This window comes from Pimephales promelas, chromosome 3 (genome assembly GCF_988280905.1).
Source record: "Pimephales promelas chromosome 3, fPimPro1.hap1.1, whole genome shotgun sequence".
Classification (NCBI taxonomy): domain Eukaryota; kingdom Metazoa; phylum Chordata; class Actinopteri; order Cypriniformes; family Leuciscidae; genus Pimephales; species Pimephales promelas.
In genome coordinates this window covers 31,613,192-31,629,106 of record NC_142771.1, presented here as the reverse complement: position 1 = coordinate 31,629,106, position 15,915 = coordinate 31,613,192, and the positions used below count along the sequence as shown (strand labels likewise).

Genomic DNA, 15,915 nt, shown 5'->3' with positions numbered 1-15,915 from the left:
TTGTTATTGATCTCCGAGTGGCGGGAACGACACAAGGTAATTTACTCCCTTGGCTTAACACAAATGTGCATATGCGCCTTTTTGAGGATATAAGTTAAAGTCATTCATAACTGAATTTTGCTTGTGCTGTTAATAAAGTGCATCTGTTTATGTCTCTGAAATCTTATCATTGACATGTCTTCAGCTAATAAATTACACTTAATTGCAGAAGCTCAGGCTTGGCTGTTTAATTAGAATAAGTGTATGTGCCTCTTGAGTCAAATATATAAATAACTTTAGTGTGTTTGTTATCAGAGGATGGTAGAGACCTGCTAATTGAATACATTTACACCTTAATCATTTAATTTGTCTATAATTTTTTGTTCCAACTAATTCCAAATGATATCACAATGGAATGAGCAGTTACACATCTCCAGAGTGACAACACACAGTAGTTTGTAGTTTGTGTTTTTGAGTGTGTGTGTGTGTATATATATATATAGACATATATATGTGTTGAAAAACTTACTATAAGTTGAAAAACTAAATGAAAATGTAATAAAATAATCAACTCAAAAATGTATTTTGAGCTGAAACTTCACAGACACATTTTGGGGACAACTGAGACTTATATTACATCTTGTAAAAAGGGGCATAATCATAGATATCCATAATAAAGGCTAGATGTCTTACGGCGGAGATCGTCATCACCGGCGGACATCTTGTCACAGGCAAGCTGATGTAAGATGAGTGATCAGCACGAACACAAACACTCTGATCTCGTTGAAATCTTGACAGATTTACAAACGTTTGGTTTCTTAAAAACGTTATTAACGTGGCTATAATTCTGGATGATTATTTATTTATACACTTATCATTCATTAGTATGCACATGCACCATTAAAACACAGTGTTACGAGTGAGCGAGCTGCCTGTGACAAGATGGCCGCCAGGTGCAGACGTTGACCTCCATTTGCCAGCAGCACGGATGAGACATCTAGCCATTATTATGGATATCTATGGGCATAATAGGACATTATAGGGCACCGGACTGCGCATCAGCACTCTTGATGCTGTTCAGCCAATCAAATGCGTTTTACGTTCCTTTCAATGCCTATTGAAATAGACCATTTGACAAATAATGTCACGACATTAATTAGATTATGTATGTTGTTAACATATTAGAGTGTTCAATAAATGTTTTTTTCTCAGGAAACAGTGAAGTGCTGAGAGGAATAAATACTGTTGCCAACAGGTTGCAGTGTTGATCTCATTGTGGTCTCCAAACAGTTTGGTACAACATCCATCCCTAAATGGAGATGTTAGCATATCAAATTCTTTATTTTCTGTAAGATCAAAGTTAGACATTGACATCACTCCAAGTATGAGGAAATGGCTTCTTAATTCGACATGCTAAATATGCTAAATTAACTGTAAGGACGCTAAGAGATTCAATAAACATCCTTGGATGATCTAACTGCCATAAGTACGTTGAAGTGGCAGCGGATGCTTAATTGTGCACAGAAGCTTGCGAATAATGTGCAGAACAAGCCAACCGAGGCTTCATTTTCTTTGTTGCATTACTGATGAGTACTTGACATTAAAGCTTTTTACATTTTTCATGGCTGGTTTGTTCCATATTTATGAGCAATGTTTTAGTGTTACATTTTCAAAAAAAAAAGTGCGAAGTGCTTCTCCAAGTGATGAATACATAACTAATGAGGTTTAGAAAGTCTGCCTTGAATAAGATGGCGGATATTTTTAAAGAAACATCTAAAAGCTAAGACAATTTTGAAATGATTTGTTTTTACCTTTTTCTTTAGACTGTTTTTGTAATAAAAGAATAATTTTTTTTTTTTTATGGTACGTGCATCAACGCTTCCCTCACTCCTTTGGCTTCAAGTTGTTTTTCAATGGAAGACATTACATTTTAATTTTCACTTAATGCTGCTGCTCTCTCATTGAGCCACCGGGGGAAATACAGTTTGATGATCTGGTATGAATCACCCCAAAGGCTGATTCAAGTTTGCTCAGCCTACTGCTAAACACACTGGGGTCATTTATTTCCTGATTTATTTGCATATATTAAAACATTATTCTGGCCCAAAAGGAATACCAATGCATGTTTTATTGAAATTCACTGTCAACATCAAATTCAAAACTTCCGACATAACACTTGTTGTGTAGCTACAGTACATTCTACGTAATAAATGAACTGCAGACAAATAAGAAATATTCCAGGTTCTGTACAAGTTAAGTTAATTATAATTATAACACACACAACATTTTTTTTTTTGCTTATCTCTCTTTTTTTTTTTTTTAGAAAAATCTAAAAGAAGATTATTGTGAGTCCAATAGAAATAAAAAGGGCAGTTTTTTAAAGGATTTAAAAGCATAAAAGTGAAGCTTATAACTTTATTAAAGTGCTTACATTAATTATTCTGTTAAAACTTATGTGTTAAGATAGCCTAGAAATCTAGACGCACCCTAGCGGCAGCAAAAATTATTTCGCAGCCAGTATGGTCTAGCAACTCTCCATAGACGTTTCAGCTGGAAAAACCAAACTCTGGTCAGGCCAATCACATCGTGTATAGAGCCGGCGGGCGGGCTGAACATAATGACGACAGAGTTGCGACGGTTCCCTGCTACCGCTACTCTGGATGATTTGAACTTAGCTTTTATTTGAAACCAGAACAAATAACCGCACTTGAGTCTTTAAAAAAAAAAAAAAAAAAAAAGATGTGTTCAGAGTTTTGCCGACTGGATACGGTAAAAGTTTAATATATCAACTTGCTCCGCTGGTGGGAAAACGCATGGGACTCAGCCATCAGCTTCTTCGTTGCTCTGATTGGTTGTAGCACTATCCAATTGCATGCAAAGAGAATTTCAAAGACAACCATTTATCCCGCCCCTCAGTGATGAGTTCCCAGACCTAACATCTTGATATACATATATAACTTGTATATAATCAAGCTCCAAAAATGGCTAGTATTAAAATTTGGGGATATGTGACATCGCAGTGTACAAATTCATTTGCACATGTCTGCCTCCAGAGCAAGACATCGACGAATATTCATCATCTCACCTTAGCCACGGCCAGTGATGGGAAAGTTCACTTTCTACATGAACTAGTTAAAAGTTCAGTTCGCAAATTTTAAAATGAACTTGTTCTGTTCATAGTTAATACATCACAATTTTGAACTAAGTTCACAGTTCCAAAAAATGAACTAGTTCATAGTTCATTGTTTTTATCGGTGGGCAAAGTTTGCACAGAAATGTATTTTTTTATCCTCACCAACCTTTCTTAAAACTGATCATGTGATATGACGCCTCCTTGATGTTTTGTCGACTACATGCTGCTCTTTGTTTTGATATCGCATGCGGTGGCCGCGGTGCGACACTGGTGGCTGGTGTTGCCACATTGGGTGTTTTTTTCGCTACATATTAAGGCCTGTGCACGTGTGTTTTAGCTGGGGTTTAGCCTGGAAGGCTCTATAGAAATCTGGCACACTATACGAAGTTCATCAGGCAGTAATACAGTACGATCAGTTAATGTTTTGCCCAAAATATGAACGAGTTCATGAAGTATCAGTCATTGAACACGTTCAGGCACAACACTAGTACGGCCATGGTTTGCGTCACGTTTCATTCAACGCAAATATAACTCAATATAATACTGATGTTGTCTACACTGGATAAGTATACTACAGATACATCATGTTCAGTTTCTGACACTCATACGTGAGTCCGCCAACAAGGACAAAAGAAAGAGTGAACGAATGTTCGCTTTTACGCGTCCAGTTTAAACAGCTCCTTTGCGTCTTTGAACAGACTTCGGAAAGATCTCAGCATCAGAAAACAAGTGGATGATTAATTCAATGGCGTCTCGGATCGTGTCGGAGGATAATATGTTCACGTTTGTTTACGAGGCGGTAATTGAAGAGTTCGCAATGAAACTGTTATTGAAAGACGAAGCAGCCAACTGTATTGGATCTGACAGATGCTGCACCATGTTTAGTAAATTATTTCATAATGCTTTGACTGTAAATTATGCTTTTATATGGGTAATGTTTTCAAAACACTTACTCACTCTCAATAGTGAGGAGGCGTTATCAATCAAAACAGTGGCCATTTATTTACTGACTAGCCTTAAAGGAGACGTCCCTTAAAAAGAGATAATTTCAGACAGAGGGGAAGAATGAAGGTTGACAATAATTGCCCCCCCCCCCCCCCCCCGTACTAAAATGGCCCCCACAGTCATCAGATCTCAACCCAATAGAGCATCTTTGGGATGTGGTGGAACGAGCTTCGTCCCCTGGATGTGCATCCCACAAATCTCCATCAACTGCAAGATGCTATCCTATCAATATGGGCCAACATTTCTAAAAAATGCTTTCAGCACCTTGTTGAATCAATGCCACGTAGAATTAACGCAGTTCTGAAGGCGAAAGGGGGTCAAACACAGCATTATGGTGTTCCTAATAAAGGTGAGTGTATATATATATATATTGTGTGTGTGTGTGTTTGCAAAAAACTTTATTAACGTTATAAGTGAACCTCAGGGATCATATGTCTGACACTTTTAACATTTTGCACCCTCATTATTAGCTCATTTCACACATATTGTAAACGGCTACTGTAACCCAGATTTTCGCCTTTTTTAAGAAAGGGAGACACAGTTTTGCAGTAATCATACCATCCATGCTGTCAGTTGAGCTTAACTTGTACTGAATCTGGAATACTATTTTAATGCAGCACAAGAATCATACATGGTAAACTGTTGGAACAGCCTTTTTTCAGGGCTTTTGTATTTTAATATGTAATGTGGTTATTGATATAAAACTCGACAATCAAATAATTTCAAAACTTTCCAAAACAGCAAAGAATATTAGAGGTAAAAGCAAGTATTTAACACAGGCATTTTTTTTAAAGAGCTTGTTAAGCAAAGCTGAGGAGCATAATCAAAGAGTCCTTTTGAAAGCTTCAAGCACAGTAGGAAATCACAGTAGCTTTGCTCACATAAAGACACGGGGTTCTTCAGATATTAAAGTGTTGCGCACAATAATTGGTAACAAGTTTTCACGGGGGAATAGTCATCATCACAGCATTAAATTGAAACATGCTCAGAGGGTAGCACTTCAATAGGAAACAAACAGACGATGCTGCTAAAAAAGAGAGGAGGTTGCAAATAAGACATTGTTTAGCATTGGCACCAACATAACCGAGCAAAACACAAAGATGCATTATACGAGAACCAAATTGAATATATGATTTCATTTTTGCACAGCGATTTGAATCTTGACTGCCACCTCCACTGTGCTCATTCAGTGCAAAACCATTGTGATGTTGATCAAAGCTGCTGAAATCCTCCGGCTCCGTTTGAGTTTTTTAATAAGGCTTCTGTAAGGCATCATTAGCCGAGCGCTTTACTTTCATGGCTGATTCTGGAAGGGTAACGTTATAGTCATAGTCATAGTGGCGTCCTGCGGCTGTGCGAGTGGGCGGTTGACCATTTCGCTCTCGTTCTGTCTGGCGTTCTCTTCATTCATTTGAGACACTTCAGTGGATCCTGCTTCGAAGCCAGGGACGGTGTTGGCCACATGGACCACGTGCACCTTATTTCGTCCCTTTTTGCTGAGGATGCAGCTGAAAACTTTCTTGAAGCCCTTGCGAAAGTGTTTGGACACCAGGGCGTAAACGATAGGGTTGAGGCAGGAGTTGGCGTAGGCCATGCAGTGGGACAGCAGCCTGAAGGCATACGTGGTCTGATTGAAGGGAAAGTCTCCGTAGAGGTAGCACAAAATGACCACATGGTACGGTAGCCAGCAGATGCAGAAGAGCACTGTGACAATGATGATCATCTTGGTGACCTTGCGCTTGGCTCGTTTCGACTCCGACATCCCGTCGAGGGGGTCGACTGCTGTCCAGAGGTACTTGATGGTGCGTGTGTAGGAAAGGCTCACGATGAGCACAGGAATAACATAGCCGAAAACAAAGGTGCAGGTGTCCAGTACCTTACGGTTATGCTCCTCCCACCCAGGTACGCACACATTGCTGTTCTCGAAATCGATGAGGTCGTAGTAACTCAAATACGGCCCGGCGAAAACAAGCGACAGGCCCCAGATGACCACCATCGCGACTACGGCGTTACACGGTGTTCTCAGTTCTCTGGAGCGCAGGGGATAACGGATGGCAAGATACCTGCAAAAGAAGAAATGTTCCAATCACATAAGACATTGATGGCATTGCACTCTTGCATTGCATGTTTGTGTGTTTTGGGGGCGGAAAAATTATATTTGGGTTGATTTCAGGTATCAACAGTGTTTCTGAGAAATCGCTTACTAAACCTTTAAAACAACAAGCTGCATATAGTCTTAAGATTTTGCATCCCATCATTGGGGTTGGGTATCGTTTTGATTTGAACGATTCTGATTCCGATTTCGATTCTTCCTAGCGATTTCGGTTCTTTTCGATTCTCGATTCCGATTCTTTGAAGGGTGGAGTCAAAACATGTCACAGGCTCAGTTCACAGAGGAACATTTTATTTTGATTCAATGAGTTTTAGTTTTGTATTTAAATATTTAACGCAATTACGCAGTATCCGTTAAGTCCTCCCTGGCTATTACACACACACGGCCCACAGAAAAGTCGGTATCGATTTCACTTTTGGGCTTGAACAAACTATAACACACACACATTATGCCAAAAATGTCTGTTTAGTGTGTACAGCTTATGAATGTTCAACGGCTGTCCGAATTCGCTCACTTGTTTTCATTCACTCATTTACTTAGTGAACAGTAGCCTATTAGTGGACTAACGTAGGGAATGCGCTGATTTCACGCAGCCGCCATTTTGAAATCGCTCCGGTGGGAAGAAAATCCTTTTAATCATAGGAGAGTCGCGAATTTGATGGCGCATTGTTGTGTTTAATGTAGAAATTAGTTATTCTAAAAATGTACATTAATTTCTTTCAAACTTTAGACTATATACAGAGAAATTCATTTATAAATAAATTATGCCATTATGGTACATTATGCCCGTGCAAACGTGCGCACTTCCAGAAATCCGGTGGCCACTATATGGACCAAAACGTGCGTGTTTGGAACCGATGATTGGAATCGAAAACAAATTTTCTAAACGATTCCAAAGGCATCGTTATTTTTTAAACGGTTCCAAGGTGGAACCGGATCTCGATGCCCAACCCTACCCATCATTGACTAAACCACAGGCTCTACTCTCTGCTCTTTCAAAACTGAAACCCTTCTAACACTAACACATCTTCTCATTTATTAATTCCTATATTGATCCTGTGCAAAAACACACCAAATAACACTTAATTTCAACATTTATTCTCCTTATACTTTTTGATGCAAAGCATGCTCTTATAAGAGGTCCGAATATTTAGGCAAGGCAAGGCAAGGCAAGGCAAGTTTATTTATATTATATAGCACATATAATAATAAAATAATAATAATTCGTTACATTTATATAGCGCTTTTCTGGACACTCAAAGCGCTTCACATAGAAGGGGGGGGTCTCCTCAACCACCACCAATGTGCAGCATCCACCTGGATGATGCGACGGCAGCCATATTGCGCCAGAACGCTCACCACACACCAGCTTACTGGTGGAGAGGAGACAGTGATGAAGCCAATTGGTGTATATGGGGATGATTAGGAGGCCATGATGGACAGAGGCCACTGGGCAAATTTGGCCAGGATGCCGGGGTTACACCCCTACTCTTACGAAAGACATCCTGGGATTTTTTATGACCACAGAGAGTCAGGACCTCGGTTTAACGTCTCATCCGAAGGACGGTGCTCTTTTTGACAGCATAGTGTCCCCATCACTTTGCTGGGGCGTTAGGACCCACACAGACCACAGGGTGAGCCCCCCCTGCTGGCCACACTAACACCTCTACCAGCAGCAACCTGACTTTCTCAGAAGGTCTCCCATCCAGGTACTAACCAGGCTCAGCCCTGCTTAGCTTTAATGGGCAACCAGTCTTGGGCTACAGGGTGATATGGCTGCTGGTTATATATTTAGCACATTTCATACACAATGGCAATTCAAAGTGCTTTACATAGAAGAAATTAAAATAATCAAAAGAAATCAGAATAATTAAAACAGTTTAGAATAAAAAATAAGAAATAATGAAAAATAAAAATTATGATAAAAATAAAATACAGTAAATTAAAACCATTTAGAATAAAATGAAGTGCAGTAACAGTCGGACGAACAGCGGCACAGTGCTCATTCAGTAAATGCACAGCTAAACAGATGTGTTTTGAGTCTGGATTTGAATGTGACTACTGTAGGAGCACACCTGATCTCTTCTGGAAGCTGGTTCCAGTATCCGAAGTCATTCGGATAAATATAATCAGTTTTTTTTTTTCACTTTATAAGTGCAATTAGCTATATATGAGTTAAATGAACTCATTTCATTTGCAGTTATTTCACTTTTTAATTTGAGTTTTGCAGTGTAGTCATGTAAACGAAGCACAGGAAATGTTCATCAAAAGATGAGTGGTGCTTCCTGAAATTGAGTTTGACCAAAACACATGATCAATATAATCATTGTGTTTCTGTGCACACAATGAATGGGTCTTCTAGTTTTCTAGCTGAAGGTGAGGTAATTTCCGATGGGTAATCTCAGTCTCCGCTGAGCACAGAACCATTTTTCAAAGAGCAGGTTAACACGCTTTTCCAAAGGTAAACACGTTCAGGGTGGATGGAGGGCAGTAGGTCTGTTGCTCAGGCTGCAAGTAACATATTACACTACGGCTTAGAGGTGGCCGTGTAACATTTATGCCATTATTTTGACAAAAAAAGGCTTCGGCTCTCCCATTCAGCGAGTCCCACTCGTCACTGGTGCTTTAGTGGGTGCTTCTAAAGGTTCTTTTTTTCACTGCTTCGTTGTAAAGACATGAATAATGTGATGCTGGTTTTTGGAGGTGTTTTGTTAATGAAGTGGGTGGTTGCATAACTAAATTCCTATAGTGTTCAGAAGATCCATTTCATTAAATAACAACCCTGGCTCTGACCAATTACAATAGTGCTAGGTTCTCGTTTAGGCTGTCATTTTATACCTGCCAAAATGTTATGTCAAGGTATAAGTTATTATGCCAAGAGTGAACTTCTCTTGACAGTATTATAATGTACAATAAGGGTGGCCTTTAACTTTTATTTCCCAGTGGTTGATGACGTTTATTAAAACTAATAGATTCCAATTTTCTTCTGATTGCCATCTTAAAAAAAAAAAAACTATAAGAAAATGTTTTAAAAATAAATTAAGTATACTACAAATACATATTTACTGACATATTGCTTGAGACTTCCTCAAATACTGTAATTCAACTTTATTTGGAGTACTTCTTTATTAATCAATGCACATTTCTTAATATTAAGCCTAAAATGTGTTTTAATATCACTATTATTAAGGATGGTATGATCTCTGTATAATTTCAGTCTTTAAACTTGCAATAGTTCAACTTTAGAACAATCAAATACACTTAAGTATATATTTAGTTGGACTTCTGCACTATATCTGCACAAATAAAGTGCAAAATTAGTTGTTCTAATATAGCAGATTTTAGTGTACTAAAAGTGCAATTGCAGGGTATTTATATTAAGTACATAAATATAAATGTATTTGTAGTATGTATTTGAATGTGATCAAATATCACATCACATTCAAATATTAAACCTTTTTACCATGTCTTCATCATTTTGTCACATGATCTGGGACAAGGGTAAAACAAAATCTTTGCATAAAAGGCATTTGAAAATGACCTTTCATTTTCATACTATGACAATCCCTCATAAAAATATGATTACATGTTCAAAAAGATAAATGTTATGAATAAAAATAGCCTTCAAGACAAAGAAGCTGTCTGTATATTTACAACATAAATCATTTCCACCACCATTATTTCCATCACAGAATGCTATTAAACACAAAACATAATTTGAGATGTAAAGGAAATGACACTGATGGGAATTTCAATAATTGGAGAAAAAAGGAAACAAGGACAATATGAATATACACTGTTGGACCTGATATTTGCCAAATTAAATAAACCAGCGAGAGTGTGAAAAATGGTTTGAGAGAGTTTATTTAATAATAAAAAAGCCTATAATTGGAAAAAACAAAACACCCACCTGTCCACAGACACCGCCGCCAAAGTGAAACTGCTAGCATACATGGTGAGGTTGATGAAGAAATGAACCACCTTGCACATGAAGGACCCGAAAACCCACCCCTCCAGAGAGTAGATGGTTGCTTGGAAAGGCACACAGAAGATGATGAAGAAGAAGTCGGCTACACTGAGGTTGAGGATGAACAGATTGGTGGTGTTGTACCCAACCTGTCCACTTCTGAGGAGCACAGCCAGTACCAGACTGTTCCCAATGGTCCCTAAGAGGAAGATGAGCGAGAAGACCACAGACACAATGACACTGGCTGGGTTGAGCTGGTAGCTCTCGGAGGCGTTCCAGTGTCCCATGGCTTTGGTCAGGTCCTCGTGATCGGACATTTTAAGATGTGAAGTTCCAGAGCCCTGCAAAGTGGTCGTAAACGATAAGACACAGAGTTAGATTCTAGGGACTTTCCTCTCACAATTTTTTTTGGAGGGGGGATTTGAGGAATAAGCCCATGGTTGCAAATCTTTCAAATCTTTCTGGATCTGAATCACATTGTGGTGAGATTTAAAAGCCCTTATGAGAAGTTGTATAGCTAGACCGTCACTGAAAGCAAATCTCAAGAGGATCAGACTCAAGAAGTCATTTTGATGAACATGAAATAAGTTCATTTTGATTGCAAAAGATCATGAAAGCTGGTGCAAGTACAAAGAATGAAATGGAGACTAGACTAAAATCAATTTCAGAAAGCTATCGAAACCTTGTCGCGATATGAAGAGCATGTCCTCATCGGGTTGAGAGCTAATCAAAATGAAAATGGACAAATTCACTCTCTAATCATCAAAGATCTTACTGGGAATTTGTTTGGGGGTAAAAATATAGATGGGTCACTAATGACATGATATTGTGGACTGAATAGAGGATTATAGCAGGATCACATTAGTATCCTGTTGTTGGTTATAGATCTGACAAAAGAGAAGGAATGCAATTGCTCACCAGCGGTTAATCCCACAGTATGTCCCAATAGGTGTTGCTCAGAAACAGGCTGCATCGATTTCTCCACTTCAAATATTGATCAGGCTTTGGGAATAAAAAAAGACATAACTTTTTGTCTTTCCCACACACAGAGAGATAATTATACATAGGGAATTGAAACATCTTCACAATAAATGATATCTTGATAGCATGTTTTGATTTGATTGGTTTAATTTCAAATGAGATAAATTCAGTTTTGATCTAGTTGGTCTCTGTGATCTGGTTACATGTGATCGTCACTGTTTTTATAAAAAAAAAAGTTGCTGCCTTAAATTAAGTTCAATTAACTTGGTAAAAATTTAATTTAAATTACATTAAACTGACTTAAATGAGTTAAATCTTGTATAACGTATAAAAAAAGTTGAAAATTGCTTAACTTATTTTGAGGAGTTAAGGCGATGTATAAACATATGCTGTCATAACTTTTTTGATAATTGGGACTTGAGATGCATTCATTTGAGAAGTGAAATTGTGTGAGATAAGACTTAAGTTCTCATATCTTGAATTCATTGCATCTAATTTTGATAGATTTATGCTTAATTGTACATAAGACATAACCAGGAAAATTAGCAAAAATTGAGTGAAAAAATAATTACTATTTCTTCAAAATAATTTAATAATAGTGCTGGAATATATTTATTTAAAAAAATATTTGGCAACACTTTATAACAACTACCCTAATAATCATTAGTTAAGCAAACAGTCAAGTCATCATTTATAAAGCATTAATAGACATTAATAAGCAGTTTACAAATGAAGAGTTCAGATGCAAAAGCCTCTAAGTGACATTTGAAATTTTCTTCTAGAATGATCATTTTTAACCAACTCGTGTATTTAAGTTCAGTAATTTCACTTAAATGGCATTGAAGATTACCTATGAATTGTCATTTAAGTGAAATTACTGAACTGAAATATACGAGCTTGATAAAAATGATCATTCTAGAAGAAAATTTCAAATGGCACTTAGAGGCTTTTGCATCTGAACTCTTCAAATACAGCTATAAATGCTTTCTTCTTGATTTAAAAGCATATAATTTGTTTAATAATTGTATTTTATCCTTTATTAATGATCAATTTATCATTTCTAAATTGATTTTTTTTTTATAAACCAGTCATTTAAGAGTTGTCAGTGGTTCATAAGATGACTTAGAACAAGTAACTATTTAAATGTACATTCATACGTCGGTAACACTTTATAATAACTACACGCTAATAATCATTAGTTAAGCATGAGTAAACCATTAATTCATCATTCATAAAGCATTAATAGACATTAATAAGCAGTTCATTAATACAGCTGTAAATGCTTTCTTCTTGATTTAAATGCATATCTATAATTTGTTTAGTAATTGTATTTTCATCCTTTATTAATGATCAATTTATCATTTCTAAATGAAGAATTGCATTTTTTATGAACCAGTTATTTAAGAGTTTTCAGTGGTTCATACGATTACTTAGAGCGAGTAAGTAAATGATTAATAAATTAAATGATTAATAAATGTGCATTCATACATCTTATTATTCAGACATATAGTGATGGTTACTTAATGTGTTAATAAATGCTTTATTAACATTTATTAATGCTGTAATTAAGGGTTAATTTGGGTAGTTATAAAGCATTTAGTAGTGGTCAGTTAACTATGTTCGTGAGCTCATCTAAAGTGAGGACTAGTCATGCCTTGTAAAGCATTTATAAAGGCTGTTAAATATTTCTATGTTCTGTATCACTGCGTTGTGTTTGTTACATTTTACTGTTTAGAAGATTGACGAGTCTTTAAATCACCTTTATAAATGCTTTACAAAGCATGAATAGTCCTCACTTTAGATTAGCTCACAAAAATAGTTAACTGACCACTACTAAATGCTTTATAACTACCTGTATTTACTACATTTACTTACACTTTCTAAGTGATCTTATGAATGACTGAAAACTCTTAAACAACTGGTTTGTAAATAATGCTATACTTCATTTAGAAATTATTAATTGATCATTAACAAAGTATGAAAATACAATCATTAAACGCATTATAGATATGCTTATAAATCAAGAAAAAAGCATGTATAGCTATATTTATAAACTGCATATTAATGTCTAGTAATGTTTTATAAATGATGAATTAACTGTTTACTCATGCTTAACTAATGATTAATAGTGTGCAGTTATTATAAAGTGTTACCCATTTGACTGTTTAGAAGATTGATGAGCCTTTAAATCTCCTTTATAAATGCTTTACAAGACATGAATAGTCCTCACTTTAGATGAGCTCACAAACATAGTAAACTGACCACTACTAAATGCTTTATAACTACCTGTACTAAGTGATCTTATGAATGAAAACTCTTAAATAACTGGTCTGTAAATAATGCTATACTTCATTTAGAAATTATTAACTGATCATTAACAAAGTATGAAAATACAATTATTAAACGCATTATAGAAATGCTTATGAATCAACAACAAAATCATATAGCTGTATTTATAAACTGCTTATTAATGTTTATTAATGCTTTACTCATGCTTAACACATGATTGCATGCAGTTATTACAAAGTGTTACCAAATATGAAGAGTTCAGATGCAAAAGCCTCTAAATGCCATTTAAAATTTTCTTCTAAAATGATCATTTTTATCAAGCTTGTATATTTAAGTTCAGTGATTTCACTTAAATGGCTATGAAGATTACCTATTAATTGTCATTTAAGTGAAATCACTGAACTTAAATATACAAGCTTGATAAAAATGGTCCTTTTAGAAGAAAATTTCAAATGGCATTTAGAGGCTTTTGCATCTGAACTCTTCATATTACAATTGAATTTAATACAAAACATAATGCAATAGATGTGAATTCTTGAAAATGAATGCAAACCTGAAGAGCATCATTAGTGTTGCAAAGAGCATCATTAATGTGGGGAAAGGGAATGGCTTTCAGGAAATTGGTCTACGCAAATGTAGAGCTGTTCTCCCTAATAGGCTGACAAAGTGTGACATAACCAGCTGACAATAAAAAAAAGTATGCAGAATAAAGGTGACTAATCTACTCCATGCGGAAATATGGACACGTTCTATTAGGCTCTAATTGGTTGTCAGACATTCATCATGGTACAATTAAAATGCTGATCTTCAATCCCTCTTCAAAAACAATTTCGTTGTTTTGTTTGATTAAACAATGCAAGCCATAAGATCACATGATATATATTTTTTTCTCAAGCAGCATGCAGAGCGTGACTCATTTCGCAAGACCTTTATTGTAGTAAATTGGAGGAAATGAACAGGAAGCCATTTACTCTGAGAGGTGAACCTTTCCGGGATACATTTATCATATATTTTCTCGCCTCTGCAATGCTTATCCATAATTGAGAGTAAATATGAAGTTAAAAAAAAGGATGGAATGAGAGGAGAGAAAGAATGACGGAGCAAAGACATTTGATTTCTTAAAAAATAAAATAGTGGTTTGTTGATGTGTACTGACTTTGTGAAGTGATCTTTTATTTTTCAAAAGCAGATTTTAAGAGCCTCTCTCTTTTCATCTCCCTCTCTCAACATAGAAGTGTTTTCAGAAATGACTTGAAAATTGCCAATGCAATGTAAAATAAAACGCCTCTTCACCAGATCAGCTCTGAGGATCTGTGTGTTAAACCAAAGCCTTATTGATCAGAAGGTGCAGGTAAGGTTGTTCATGGATTCATACCACACAAGTTTGTTGTTTGGCATCTCTGTCTTTGCTTGGGAGCGAGCCTTTTGTAAACACATCTGTCTTTAATGTGAAGCCAGCTGCCAATGAATATAACATGAAGTGTCCCTCAAGAAGGAGGTCTGTTAAACTAAACCCTTTGGTTACAGTCACAGAGTGCATCCGTTTTTGTCACTTGTCAAATGGTGGGTGGATCTGCCTCCCACAGCACCACATGTGTCTCTTACCCCCCTTTCAAACTCAATTGGCATTTAAAACCAATTGAGTCAAACTTGCATGAACCCATGAGCCAAATAAAAGCATCTCAGTACATGAACTGCATGCGGATTGAGATTTTAAAAGAGACCCATTAAAGTATATAACTTAAAAATGTTGTAAATGAAGCATGCGAGATGCAGTGTGTAAATATACTAAATGCAAAATGCGTACACGTTGCATTAATAAACATCATAACCCAGACGCATTAGAAATCATATGCATTACATGAATGCAGGAGATAAGTCAAATGCTGTCCAAGCTCATCATTGAAATAGACATGCACTAAACATCATCCTTGAGGTGTCTTAGGAAATTTCACTTTGTCTAACTGTAAATGCCAGAGAGTCCACATCTGATGACAGTATGATCATTTCATTCAGTTGTTTTTACTTACCGGCTCATGAGATGAACCATGACTGCATATCCATGACTCAGTGTCATTGTAATATTGAGAAGCTTCTGGTCTCCAGAAAAGCTAGTGTTGCGTGCAGCATGTAACCACTTGAACAGGCTTCATCTCCTCTCATTCCGGCTCTCCGCTTCTCTATGCCTCTCGGGTCCCCTCCCTCACTACCCCCACACATATGGAAGCTCCTCCTCCAACATTGTGGTAAAGCCTCACACTTCACTGCAAGAGAGAGAGAGAGAAAACATTCAGTGTTTCTTTGCACATTCCCACGGAAATCTTTTCGTGTGGTTTAGTAAAGCTGTGCCTGAACAGTTGCACCAAGACACGCACGCACACGCACAAATCTAGAATATGTACATGGTAAATTATTCAGGAGGCCTGAATCAGAGGGTTTTTACTTTTT

General features: G+C 36.7%; 1 protein-coding gene across 1 annotated transcript; it reads right to left on the bottom strand.

Moving 5' to 3' along the window:
• Positions 1–4,711: 4,711 nt before the first annotated feature.
• On the bottom strand, positions 4,712–15,619 carry galr2b (galanin receptor 2b). The gene is made up of 4 exons (XM_039685608.2): positions 15,498–15,619; positions 11,116–11,199; positions 10,141–10,538; positions 4,712–6,180 (listed from the first exon to the last, which is right to left on the bottom strand). Exons 3-4 carry the CDS (start codon positions 10,512–10,514, stop codon positions 5,412–5,414), a joined length of 1,143 nt encoding a protein of 380 aa, XP_039541542.2. The 5' UTR covers positions 10,515–10,538; positions 11,116–11,199; positions 15,498–15,619; the 3' UTR covers positions 4,712–5,411.
• Positions 15,620–15,915: the final 296 nt, after the last annotated feature.